This window comes from Molossus molossus, unplaced genomic scaffold, assembly GCF_014108415.1.
Source record: "Molossus molossus isolate mMolMol1 unplaced genomic scaffold, mMolMol1.p scaffold_m16_p_17, whole genome shotgun sequence".
Classification (NCBI taxonomy): domain Eukaryota; kingdom Metazoa; phylum Chordata; class Mammalia; order Chiroptera; family Molossidae; genus Molossus; species Molossus molossus.
The window spans coordinates 26980673-26993689 of NW_023425352.1; the positions used below are offsets into that span (position 1 = coordinate 26980673).

Genomic DNA, 13017 nt, shown 5'->3' on the forward strand with positions numbered 1-13017 from the left:
ACGTCTGACTTTTGAAACTGACAGATTATGACTGATACACTTCCATTTAGTGAAAGTGTCTCTGGGGACTGCAAGCCTAAATTCCTGGTAGTCATTTTGGACTCTCAGTCACATAAGCAGCTTTTGTCAGCCCTCTCTGCTAATATTAAGACTTCTGGCTTGTATTAGACTGTTCTTACACTAAAGCAGCCTTTCAGTTTTCAGTATTGTTAGTCCTATGTCAGCCTCACACACCCAGTTATAAACAGTAAATGGGTTGAAATTGTTAATGATAGTCTGGAAGGAATAAGTGAATACTTGCATTGTTTAATTGGGTTCTTGAAAACTGACTTTGAGACCTGTGATCTTTTAAACATTGGAATGACACGTTATTATTTGCTACCACATTTATATTTAGCTGTGTATTGGTGGAAATTCAGTATTGCAATGCTATAACTGTTATACATCTACTTTAAGAAATTGATCATAGGTGTTTGGGCAGATGAGTGTTACATATTTCAAGTCTGTATGATGTCTGTATTCTACACAGGTGGACAGTGGAATATAATAATAATTATTATTACCCAGAAGGTGGTTAATTTTTTTTTTTTTTATCCTCACCCGAGGACATTTTTCCATTTTTTAAAATTCAGATAGAACGTGAGGGAGAAAGAGGAAGAGAGAGAGGGAGAAACATTGACGTGAAAGGGACACATCGAGTGGCTGCCACCCGCAGGACCCAACCAGGGCCGGGGACAAACTACAACCGAAGTGCATGCCCTTAGCGGGAACCGAACCAGGGTCTCTCTGGACCATAGGCTGACGCTCTAACCGCTGAGCCAAACTGGCCAGGGCAGAAGGTGGTTAATTTATAGAAATTGTATATCCTTCCAGTGCACACATTAGTGTGATGTTCTTGTAAATTCTCTTTACGCGAGTATTCTTTAGCTTAAACAAACAAGGTTACATGTCCTATCTATAGCTAGAACTTCTAATATTTTCTATATATTGAACATATTTTACCTTCCTAGTTATGGTGAGTTTCAGAAATGGGCTTTATTGTTAGTGGGTTAAGTACATTTCTATATTATGACAAATGATACTGTCATTTATCATTTTAATACTTTTCTTTGCAATTAGGCATTTAAAAATTTGTGTCTAGTTTTACTCAGGAGGGTTAGTTTGAATATCCTAGGTATCATTATTGCAACAATTGTTGATCTAAATTAATGTTGGTTGTGGAGCAATGGAGTTTTTTTTTTATTCCTCACCCGAGGACATTTTTGCATTTGTCTTCAGATAGAGTGGGAGGGAGAGAGGGAGGAAGAGAGAGAGAAACATGAGAGAGACACATCGAGTGGTTGCCACCCACACAACCCCAACCAGGGCCAGGGACAAACTGCAACCAAGGTACGTGCCCTTAGCGGGAACCGAACCCAGGTCTCTCTGGTCCTCGGGCCGGGCCGACGCTCTAACCGCTGAGCCAAACCGTCCAGGACCCAGTGGATTTTTATAAAACCATTTTTAACAGTATAAGGAAACTAATTAACAAAAGTCTCAGTGTTACATCATTTAAAGTAATAGCACTAATATAATAGATTATACTGCTTATGTTATATTTTTATCAGCATGCAAGAATATTAAGCAGTTAAATTAAATTATAAAGAGGACTATTTTAATTATTTTTCTTAACAGATGAATATCCTTTTCCATATGATGTGATTGGTTCACAGGGTTGCAAAATAATTTTAGTGCCAGCTTCTAATATTTTTGCCAAAAAAATGCAGTATGCAGGGTGGGCAAAAAGAGGTTTACAGTTGTAAATATGTGAAACACAGTTTATCCTTGTATTATTATGTATTAATTATTGTATTATTTTCCACACGGACAACTGTAAACCTGCTTTTGCCTCACCATGTACTTCTTCAGGATATATTACGAAATTTAACTGCAGATTTAAAAAAATGAGGATCAGCTCTTATCATATAAATGCAATTTTAACTGGAAATTTATTCACTAGGCAACCTTTAAGGTCCTTTGCAGTCCAGGATGATATTTTTAAATTTTTTTTTTTTTTTTATCCTCACCCGAGGACATTTTTCCATTTTTTGCACAGATAGAGTGGGAGGGAGAGAGAGAGAGAAACATCGACGTGATAGAGACCCATCGAGTGGCGGCCACCCGCACGACCAACCAGGGCAGGGGACAAACTGTAACTGAGGTACGTGCCCTTAGCGGGAACCGAACCCGGGTCTCTCTGGACCGCAGGGCGACGCTCTAACCGCTGAGCCAAACCGGCCAGGGCAGTCCACGATGATATTGATGGATTTTTTATTTGACTGATTTTATTATTTTTATTAATAATTTTTTTATTGATTGATTTTGAGAGAGAGAGAGCGCGAGAGAGAAACAACGATTTGGTCCTTCACCCATTTATGCATTCATTTGTTGATTCTTATATGTACCCTGTCCGGGAATCTAACCTGCAACCTTGGTGTATTGGGACGTCACTGTAACCAACTGAGCTACCTAGCCTGGGCCCTGGATGACATTTTTGTGTTCCTGTTAAGTTTATCTTTGAAGTTAAACTAATGTTAATGTGATAGGCTATATAATGTGTTCTTTAAGTTTTTGGTTTTAATTTATCTTATATGTCTTTTCGCCTTTTTAGGAGGGGATCAATGCTCAGTACAGCCATATTTGTCTATGCTGCTACATCTCCAGTGAATGGTTATTTTGGAGGAAGTCTGTATGCTAGGCAAGGAGGTAACTTATGAGTTATCACTTTGTGTTTATAATTGTAGATGCTAATATTTTACAGTGAGGTATTTGTAATTTAAAGTGGGCAATACAGGCATTGTGAAATCTTTTGCTATCCCATTTCACATATCACCACCAAACCTATTATATATTCTATCTTGCTTTTATGGAACCCCCTTGCATTTTATTTTCTAAAATTGTGAACAATTAATAGATTATATGCATTGTCCACTAAGCATTTAGGCCTGAGGAATATGTAGGAAAGCGTATATTTAAGTTATTGATATTATTTTACTTTGAGGTGCCTAGTTCCCTACATGTGCTCCATGGGAGGCCTCCAGGTAGAGCGTGTAGCTTTATGGTTGAATATAAAGGCATGCTTTATGGTTTATGGATAAAGTGTCTGGACAATGGAAGGAGAATAAGAAGGAGAGCTCTTTATTTCTATTGACCCTTAAATATTTATCAAAGGACCCTGCACAAAGATTTCTGTTATTCTGTGTCACAGTCTTTTACTAAGAGCACTTTATCTTAAATACTCCCTTGCTTCTTTATTATTGTGACCTGGAGTGATGTGGGGGATACATGGATGATACAGGGGTACTTGTTTCTTGCTGTTTTTTTTCTGTTACGGCATTTAAGGTTTCATAAATTCTTTGTTTTCCCTCTAATTGTCTGGGGTCAGAAAAGTGCTGAAGGTAGAAGATATGCATATTTCAGGTTATGAATGAAGGGTTGTTAAAAGACCTTAAAATCTTATTCCTAAGGATAAGACTTCCTAATGTGATTTTCCCAGCTCATCCTAAGCAACATCAGCATTAAGGGATCTGGTCTTCTTTTTTTAATCCTCACTTGAGGATGTTTTCCCATTGATTTTCAGATAGTGGGAGTGGGGAGAGAGAGAGCCCGCACAAGCGCAAGAGAGAAACATCAATGTGAGAGAGATATCTTGATTGGTTGCCTCCTGCATGACCCCTACCAGGGCCGGGGACCAAACCGAAACCAAGATACATGCTGTGCCCTTGACCCCAATCGAACCCATGACTCTAGTCCATGAGCGAACGCTCTAACCGCTGAGCCAAACTGGCCAGGGAGATCCTTTTTTAGTAGACCAGACTTACAGGTTATAGGAGCTCAGAGCATAGGATCATTTAAAATTCCTATAGGATATCTTGATTTACTCTTTCTTTTTTTTTTTTTATTCTACTAGACTTACTGTCTTCTATACCTTCAGTATAGGTAATTCTTTGGATTGTCTGAGGAAGTGTCATCATGAATTCCTGAGTTATTTTATTTTATTGATTGATTGATTGATTGATATGTGCCCCTAGCGGGAACCAAACCCAAGACTCGTCCACAGACTGAGGCTCCAACTGCTGACCCAAACAGGCCAGGGCCATGTCCTGATATTTTGTCTGAACTATCCCTAAAACCAAGTTAATGTAGAGGTCAGCTCAGAGAATCAAGAATTTTCAGAGTTATCTCAGGATTTGAACTATAATGAAGCTCAGGTTCTTCACACTGTCCTCAGTGCAGGAGATAACGCTCCAGACCCAATTGGAAGCCAAGGGTGGCCTGGAACTTGAGCAGAGTCTCTAAGGGTGTAGGGAGTAGTGGGAAGCAGTATAGTGCAGGTTCCTGGGCTACTGATTGTACCCGGTGGAATGTAGATATGATTCTTTTTTTATTGTTAGAGGGGGAGAGAGAGATAAAGTGGAATATGGAAATTATTAATGCTTGCCTGAATCTGAGAAGATAATGGAAAATGCAGGAAAAGAGAGTGCTAGGGAAAACTAGAATTAAATAGGAGAAATAATACATAACATTAATTAGTTGCTACCCTTTAGGTGTAGTTGTTCAAAAGGAGGGGTTCTTGAAACCTATCTGAGAAAGAAATGAAATAAAGGAGAAAGTTCAGAATCAAAGAGCCTTTCTGGAGAAATGTCGAGATTTGGGATAGTAACTCTGTGAGACATATTTTAAAAGCTTTATATAGGAAAAACAAAAGTTAGGTTATCGCTTGTTTTTCCTATAGCATTTTCTGTTTGGGTTCCTATTGCTTATGGTTGTGGGCTGAGTTTTAATAGCGACCCAGTGTTAAATCTTCCCGATGCGTTCCTAAGCATCCTGAGGATTCCGTGGCAGTGCACTTGTGTGCACTCTGCTGGCTTAGCAAGGTAGCTGCTGACACTTTCTTGGTCACTGAACATAATTTAAATTTTTGAATACTTAGTTTAAAAATGCCTTCCCTTCATTATTTAAATAATAGGTGCTCACCAGATCAAATTTTGCAATACAAAGAGGTGCAAAGAAATAAAACTTATACATCTGTAGTTCTAATTGCTGAGAGAGCTCATGAAACACATTCCATTGTTTTTCCTTTTAAAACATCGAAACAGCCCTGGCCAGTTTAGCTCAGCAGTTAGAGTGTCGGCCTGCGGTCCAGAGAGACCTGGGTTTGGTTCCCGCTAAGGGCAGGTACCTCGATTGCAGTTTGTCCCCGGTCCTGGTTGGTCGTGCGGGTGGCAGCCACTCGATGTGTCCCTTTCCTGGTTTCTCTCTCTCTCTCTTTCCCTCCCACTCTATCTGAACAAAAAATGGAAAAAAAAGAGAAAACATTGACATAAATGTGAATATATTTATAGTTATAATTAGAAAGCTAAGAGTAAATTTAGGGACCATTTAACCTAGAGGTTTTTTTAGCATTTTTTTTTTTTTAATGCAGTATAACCCTCTTTTCCAATGAAGCTTCTATAATACCCCAGTTTGTAAAACTGTTGAAAATGGACTTATTCTGGTTGAAGCAGGGCCTGGGGACCTGGGCTCTTTCTTCACCAGTGACTTCATGGGCACCTCCAAGAATCTTCTGAACACCAGACAGCAGTTTGCAAACACCGTTCTAGGCCAGCGTATAGCCCAGAAGGATTGAGTGGCTTGCCAAAGCTCATAGTAGTTCAGTGGCAGAATCAGGGTAAAACATCAGAATATTTTACTACAGTTCATTGCTCTTTTCAAGTATAAACTTTAAAAACTATGATTCCATTAGACAGGAATAACTGGACTGGTCTTTACTAGCTATCACTTTGAAATAGTTATTAGGTTGTTAATTTACAAGTTTATTACATTAAAATTTTAAATAATTTGGAACTAAATAATTAGTTTTTAAACATTAATATATGCCTGCCTGTCTACTCTCTGATATTTATAGTTTTCCTTCTCTTCCAGGAAGGAGATGGATAAAGCAGATGTTCATTGGGGCATTTCTTATTCCAGCTATGGTGTGTGGCACTGCCTTCTTCATCAATTTTATAGCCATTTATTACCATGCTTCCAGAGCCATTCCTTTTGGAACAATGGTAAGTTGCTTGAGTCATACTTTTAAAGTGAAAAAGTATAAACATTCTACTACGAGGTCTATTATCTCTCAAAAGTACTTACTGAGTTTTTTTTTTTTTTTTTTATCCTTACCCGAGGACATTTTTCCATTTTTTTTTGTACAGATAGAGTGGGAGGGAGAGAGAAAGAGAGAGAAACAGCGACGTGAAAGAGACACATCGAGTGGCTGCCACCCGCACAACCAACCAGGGCCGGGGACAAACTGCAACCGAGGTACATGCCCTTAGCGGGAACCGAACCCGGGTCTCTCCAGACCACAGGCTGATGCTCTAACCGCTGAGCCAAACCGGCCAGGGCCTTACTGAGTTTTGATAGTTACAGCCAGTCCTAGAAAGTTAGGTAAAGAAGAAAGTTCTTGTTAGTCTCCACATAATTCTTGTTAAGTTTAAACCTACAGTGGCCCCTTTTTTTTCTTGATTCTGTGAGCCAGTAAAGTGAAAGTTTGTCTCCCTGGCCAGGGGCTTAAATTGGTTGGAGTGCCATTCCATACACCAAAAGGTTGGGGTTCAATTCCTGGCCAGGGCACATACATAGGTTTCAGGTGTACGAGATCCCCCTCCCCACCTAAAATCAATAAAAACATATCCTTGGTTGAGGATTTTAAAAAGTTAAAGTCCATCGCTTAAGTATGACAGAAGAGAACACTATAATTTTTTTAAAGAGATGGGTGAAACTGGTTAATATATTTCAGAGAAAGAATAATGGCACATCAAAAAACCTGGAATTTTAAAAAATATGTTTTTATTGATTTTTTTTTAGAGAGAGAGAAACATTAATGTGAGAGAGATACATCCACCGGCTGCCTCTTGCACAGCCCCCTACTGGGGATGGAGCCTGCAACCCAGGCATGTGCCCTGACGGGGCATCAAACCGGGCCCTCCAGTCCGTGGGACGACGCTCAGTTCACTGAGCCACAGCAGCTGGGCAGCCTGGAATTTTAATGTGATAGGTGAGTGTAGTGGTAGGAAGTGAAGCTTCTCCTAACACTTGTTTTTTTTCAGGAATAGTGTACTATTTTTAGAACCTCATTAAGCATTTATATTAGTATTGGTAATATATGTTGCTATAGATACTAAAATCTTTTCACATATCTTACCTGTAGTCACAGACTTTGAAATTTTTTGAATTATTTAAATACATTAAAATTAAAGTACAGATATACTGGTGCTTTACAGAGTTAATCCATGGTCTCCAAATTCTTCCTGTTGTCACCTTTTTAATAGAAACAGAATTTTAGGCCTTGATAAACATTTGTGCACTCATGTACACACACATATACAAATTGCAGGATGGGTTGCTGCTTCTCAGATAGGCTAAATAACTTGGTCAAGGTCATACACATAGTGGTAGAAGTGCAACTGGAACCTATATCTCTCTCTCTAAATTTTAATTTTGTTTTAGTTTTCTTTCTCGTATATGGGAGTTTTTGAATAGTTTCGCTGAAATTCCAGATGATTTTGATTGTTTTATAGTCCAGGACAGGTTTTTCAAAGACATTTGCATATATATATACATATATATATATGTATATATATATATATATGTGTATATGTATGTATATGTATATATTTATTATGTCTTTACTTTTTAGTTAGGAATATTTTTGAAAATTGCTTCAAAATTGCAAAAAAAATTTTTTTTGCAAGAGAATAAGTAGAAAAGGTTAAAGTAATTACTGATATTCAGAACTGGAAAAGAATTTGCTTCATAGTAGTTCTAGGCCATCAGAAGGTACACATAGGGAGTCAGGTTACTTCTCTAAAGATGATCTGCGAAATCATTTCTTAGCGCTTTAAAAAATAAAATTCTTATTCAGTTATAATTTTCCTTATAAAATTTTGAATTTGATGTGGTGAAAATTATACTTAAAAATTTTTTTGTTTCACTAAAGTTACAAATTTTACCACTTTGCAAATGGGGTTTTAAATTGTAATAGTCAGTATAACTTGCCTTTAGATCATTTAATAATTACCAATTATCAAAATACAATGCCCAACTATGCTGAGCTAGAGAAGGTTTATAAAATTGATCTTTAGTGTGTAAAAAGACTGGCTGTTGATCTGTAGCAGGCTCCTACAATATAATGTTCTTAATTTGCATTCTAATTTGGAATGAAGGAATGCTGAACTAAGGGCATTCCACTGGCCTCAAGTTTGAAAATACCCTCGTTTGAAAATCAGTGTCTTCACATTCTTCCATATGCTCTTACCCAGGCCTTAACTCTTTCTGTCCCCCATTGCTTTGAGCTCTTGGATATTGAGCCCTGTCTCTGAGTGATCTTGGTGCTAGTTCTTTGTTTTCCAGAAGATTCCACAATTGAGGATTTAAGCCAACCTTAGTAAAAGTGACTTCAGGCTTCTGCCTCACTTAAGGAGGCACCAGAACAGTAGGGATTTTGCCCACTTGGGATCTGGAGTTTTGTGAGAATACTGCTGTTATCACTAGGACTAGCCTGAGGTAAGACTGGAAGTGGGCAAAGTTTGTCTTTGGACCCCTAGCTTTTCTGCTGATGTGTCCTAGTTACATGTGAAAGCTGTTCAATTAAACTTGTTGAACAATAGTCAATTTTAGCAGCTTAATAAAGATGAAAGAAACATAGGTAGAATGTGGTTGTGCTAATCTGAGGTAATATCTAGTGTCCCAGGTTTAAGGGATAGTGCCTCGAGTCAAGAGAGTATTACAAAAAGACGTAAGAGAGCATTTACATGAAATTTGAGGCCAAAGACTATCCAAAAATGGATATACCCGTTAATCCCAAAGTTGGAGTGTTCTGGCAGAGGTTCAGCAGAGAATGGGAGGGAGTGTACTTGAAATTAGATTGACTCTGGGAAGGTAAAACCTTTTTCTTTTGGGGATTTGTTCAAGAATGATTTAGGTATTGTACCCAGAGCTTTTGGTCCTGTGAGAGTTTCTTGAGAATGAGGAAGGGTTTGCTAAGATGTTTTGAAAAACCGTTTTAGGTCCTGGCCGGTTTGGCTCTGCGGTTGGAGCGTCAGCCTGCGGGCCAGGGAGTCCCGGGTTCAGTTCCCGCTAGGCCCTAGCGGCTAGGGGCACGTACCAAAAACAAAAACAAAAACAAAAACCAATTTAGGTCTGAAGTCTTTTGTGTGCTGTAAATTTCAGACCATAAATTTGATGTTATTGTAGGCTTTCAAGGGACAAAGAACCAAATTGCAGAGTTTTAAAACTCACAGAAGCAAAGTAGCATAAGAACAAATATTCTTTCTGCTCTAAATATTTAGTTCAGCATGCACGAATAGATCTTTGACTTAGACTTATGGTTTTGTCTCTCAGTGGGTAGAATAGTTGATGGAGAAGTAACAGGGGTCATGGTCATAGGTGAGACATGTTATATTTGTCATGTTAAGGTCTGTTTTACCTTGGGAGGGGAATCTTGAACATCACCAGAAATGTGTCCTTGGATTAGGAAAGCAGATTTCACAAATATTTAAGGAAATGCTCTCTTATGACCTAAGTTTTGGGCTATAACAATGTGGAATTACCAGAATGAGGACAAAATGGAGACCAGGATTAATGGATAGGCACTATTTTGTGATTGTAAAGGTGGTGAGAAGAGTATGCTATATTCAAGTATAAAAGAATAATAAAGATCTGTAACAATAGTGTTAGGAGCCCTGGCCAGTGTGGTTCAGTGGTAGGGCATCGGCCTATGCACTGAAAGGTCTTGGGTTCGATTCCCGGTCCAAGGCACAGACCTGCATTACAGGTTCCATCCCTGGCCCAGGTTGGGACGCATGTGGGAAGCAACTGGTTGATGTGTCATCACTGTTTCTTTTTCTCTCCCCCTCCCTCCCACCCTCCCTTCCACTCTCTTAAAAAAAACTAGTAATAATAAATGGAAAAAATATCCTTGGGTAAGGATTAACAAACAAACAAAAGCAGTGTTAGGAAAAAATCCATTACTTACAGACAAACAAAAGCAGTATTAGGAAAAACTCCATTACCTATCCTGAACCTTTGACAAATGCTAAGGCAAAAAAAAAAAAAAAAAAAGGGATTTTGTAAGATATTTTCATAGCAAGATCAAAAACTCATTGCATCAGTGGTGTCAGAGTAAAAGAAGAATGGCTCTATCCCATTCTTCCTCTTTTTTTTTTTTTCAACAAATAAAATAACCTTCAAACAAGAAGAGATGAGAGGAAAATAATCCCTAATAAGAGGGAAGTAAAGCCTAAGGTAGGTAAGGGGATTGATTGTACAGGAATACCCAGCCACCTTAGCTGAAAGTGTTGTTGCTCGTATAAGTGATCTAGAAATACTGAGAGTGCAGATAAGAAATACCCGAATAACTGTAAGAGCAGAAGTGCTGTGCAACTGGACATAGGCAAATTTGCTTTTCCAGAAGGAAGGAAGGAAGTGGATTCTGTCTTACAAAATGTGAATTGGATGTTGATGAAGTACAAGATTTTAGAATGTGTTACTAAATGTATTTTTTTTTTTATCATCCTAACCTGAGGACCTTTTTCCATTTTTTGTTCAGGTAGAGTGGGAGGGAGAGAGAGGAACAAAGAAAGAGAGAAACATCAATGTGAAAGGGACACATCGAGTGGTCGCCACCCTCACAACCAACCAGGGCCGGGGACAAACTGCAACCAAGGTACATGCCCTTAGCGGGAACTGAACCCGGGTCTCTCCCGACCGCAGGCCGATGCTCTAACCGCTGAGCCAAACTGGCCAGGGCACTAAATGTATTTTTTAATCTCAGGAATTAATAAATGGATTTGTTGAAGTAAAAAATACTAGAACAACTTAATTTTCCCTTTTGGTAGGTTTTAGTAGCCTGGAAGAACAAAGGAGTATAAATAAAGTATTATATCTTGGACAAGATGGAGAAATGTTAGAATAGTACAATCAGATGGACATGTTGCTAAATAATTATAGAATGAAAATACTGGGATAAAATTACCCATAATATTTCACATACTATCTTTGAGTAGAATGGGACAGATGTTCTTGACTTTGACCTATTCAAATAATTGTTAATGACTAAAGGCATAGTGATCTGATGATTACATTAAAAAGACAGGGGACCAGGAGGAAACTAGTACTGTAGTATGGAATGGTGAATACAGCATCTGAAACAGTCTCAGCTGACTGAAGTGATGTGCCAGATCTAATAAGATGCATTATAAGTACAATACATTTGCTTAGCACTTTGTAGTTTACAGAGCACTATGAACCCAAAGAAATAGGCAGACCTAGTGAGTGATAAATACATCGTCCCTGTTTTGTAGAGCAAAAACACAAGACTCAGTAGTAATTGACTAAAAATTACATTTTCTTTGTTCTGGTGTTAGTGACGGTGGATGTTTGTTTTGTTTTGTTTTGGTTTGGTTTTTGTTCTTTCCTTCTGTCAAAAAGAATTCTAACTTTATTCCGAGGGTGATGGACAGTCTTTGGAGAATGTTTTATGCCTTTTTTTTTTTTAAGTCTGTATGTTTTGTTAGTATGTATTGAAGTATAATTAACATATGGTAAATTATTTAAAGTGTACGATTTAGTGAGTTTTTATATATGTATATAGTTGGGAAACTATCACCACAATTGAAAAAAGAAGGTATTTATCATATCTAAAAGTTTAATTGTGTACCTTTGCAATGAATTCATCCGTTTTTCTTCTCCTTCCTTCCCTCCCCCATTATCTGATAACCACCAATCTGTTCTTTGTCATTATAGGTTAGTTTGCATTATCTAGAATTTCATATAAGTAGAATCACACATTATATTGTCTTGTCTTTTCTTCATTCAGAAAATTATTTTAAAATTTATTGATGTTGCATGTATTGTTTCTTTGTATTCCTCATTAGTATTCTGTTGTATGGTTAGACTACAGTTTGTCCATTAACACAGTAATGCACGTTTGGTTTGTTTCCAGTTTTGGGCTATTGCAAGTCAACCTGCTATAAGTATTCATGTACAGGTCTTTGTGTGGACATATGTTATAGTTCTCTTGGAGAAAAAACTACAGTGGAATGACTGAGTCATATGATAGTTTAACTTTTCAAGAAACTGCCAGATCTTTCTAAAGTGGTTTTGCCATTTACATTCCCACTAGCACTGTATAAGAGTTCCGGTTGCTCCACATTATCTCTAGCACATGACATGGTCAGTCTTTTTAATTTAAGCCATTCTGGGAAGGGTTTTTTGGTTTTTTATCCTCACCAGAGGACATTTTTGCATTTATCTTTAGATAGAGTACGAGGGAGAGAGGTTGTATGAGAGAGAGAGAAACATTGATGTGAGAGAGACACATCGACTGGTTGCCACCCACACGACCCCAACAGGGGCCTGGGAACAACTGTAACTGAGGTACTTGCCCTTAGTGGGAACCGAACCTGGAACTCTCTGGTCTGCGGGCCGATGCTCTAACCGCTGAGCTAAACGGGCCAGGGCTAATTTAAGCCATTCTAATGTAGTGGTGTCTTATTGTGTTTTTTGTTTTTGTTTTTTTTTTATCCTCACCCGAGGACATTTTTCCATTTTTTGTTCAGGTAGAGGGGAGAGAGAGAGAGAGAGAGAGAGAGAGAGAGAAACATCAATGTGAAAAGAACACATCGAGTGGCTGCCACCCGCACAACCGACCAGGGCCGGGGACAAACGGCAACCGAGGTACGCGCCCTTAGCGGGAACCGAACCCGGGTCTCTCAGGACCGCAGGCCGACGCTCTAACCGCTGAGCCAAACCGGCCAGGGCTTATTGTGGTTTTAATTTGCATTTTCCTAATGACTAATCTTGTTGAAAATATTTTTGTGTAGTTATTTGCCATCCATATATATTTTTTATTGAATGTTCAAACTTTTGCCAGTATATTAATAGGTTGTCTTGTTGAGTTTATATATTATAGATGTAAGTCCTTTGTCT

The 13017-nt window shown here is 38.3% G+C and overlaps 1 protein-coding gene across 2 annotated transcripts in view; it reads left to right on the plus strand.

The window, feature by feature from the left end:
• TM9SF3 (transmembrane 9 superfamily member 3) overlaps nucleotides 1–13017 on the plus strand; it is a 69923-nt gene that overhangs the window by 36995 nt on the left and 19911 nt on the right. For both annotated transcript variants that reach the window (XM_036265110.1, XM_036265111.1), the window contains 2 exons: nucleotides 2651–2745; nucleotides 5965–6095. In XM_036265110.1, the coding sequence (XP_036121003.1) occupies nucleotides 2651–2745; nucleotides 5965–6095 (226 nt within the window). The remainder of the gene's footprint in view (nucleotides 1–2650; nucleotides 2746–5964; nucleotides 6096–13017) is intronic.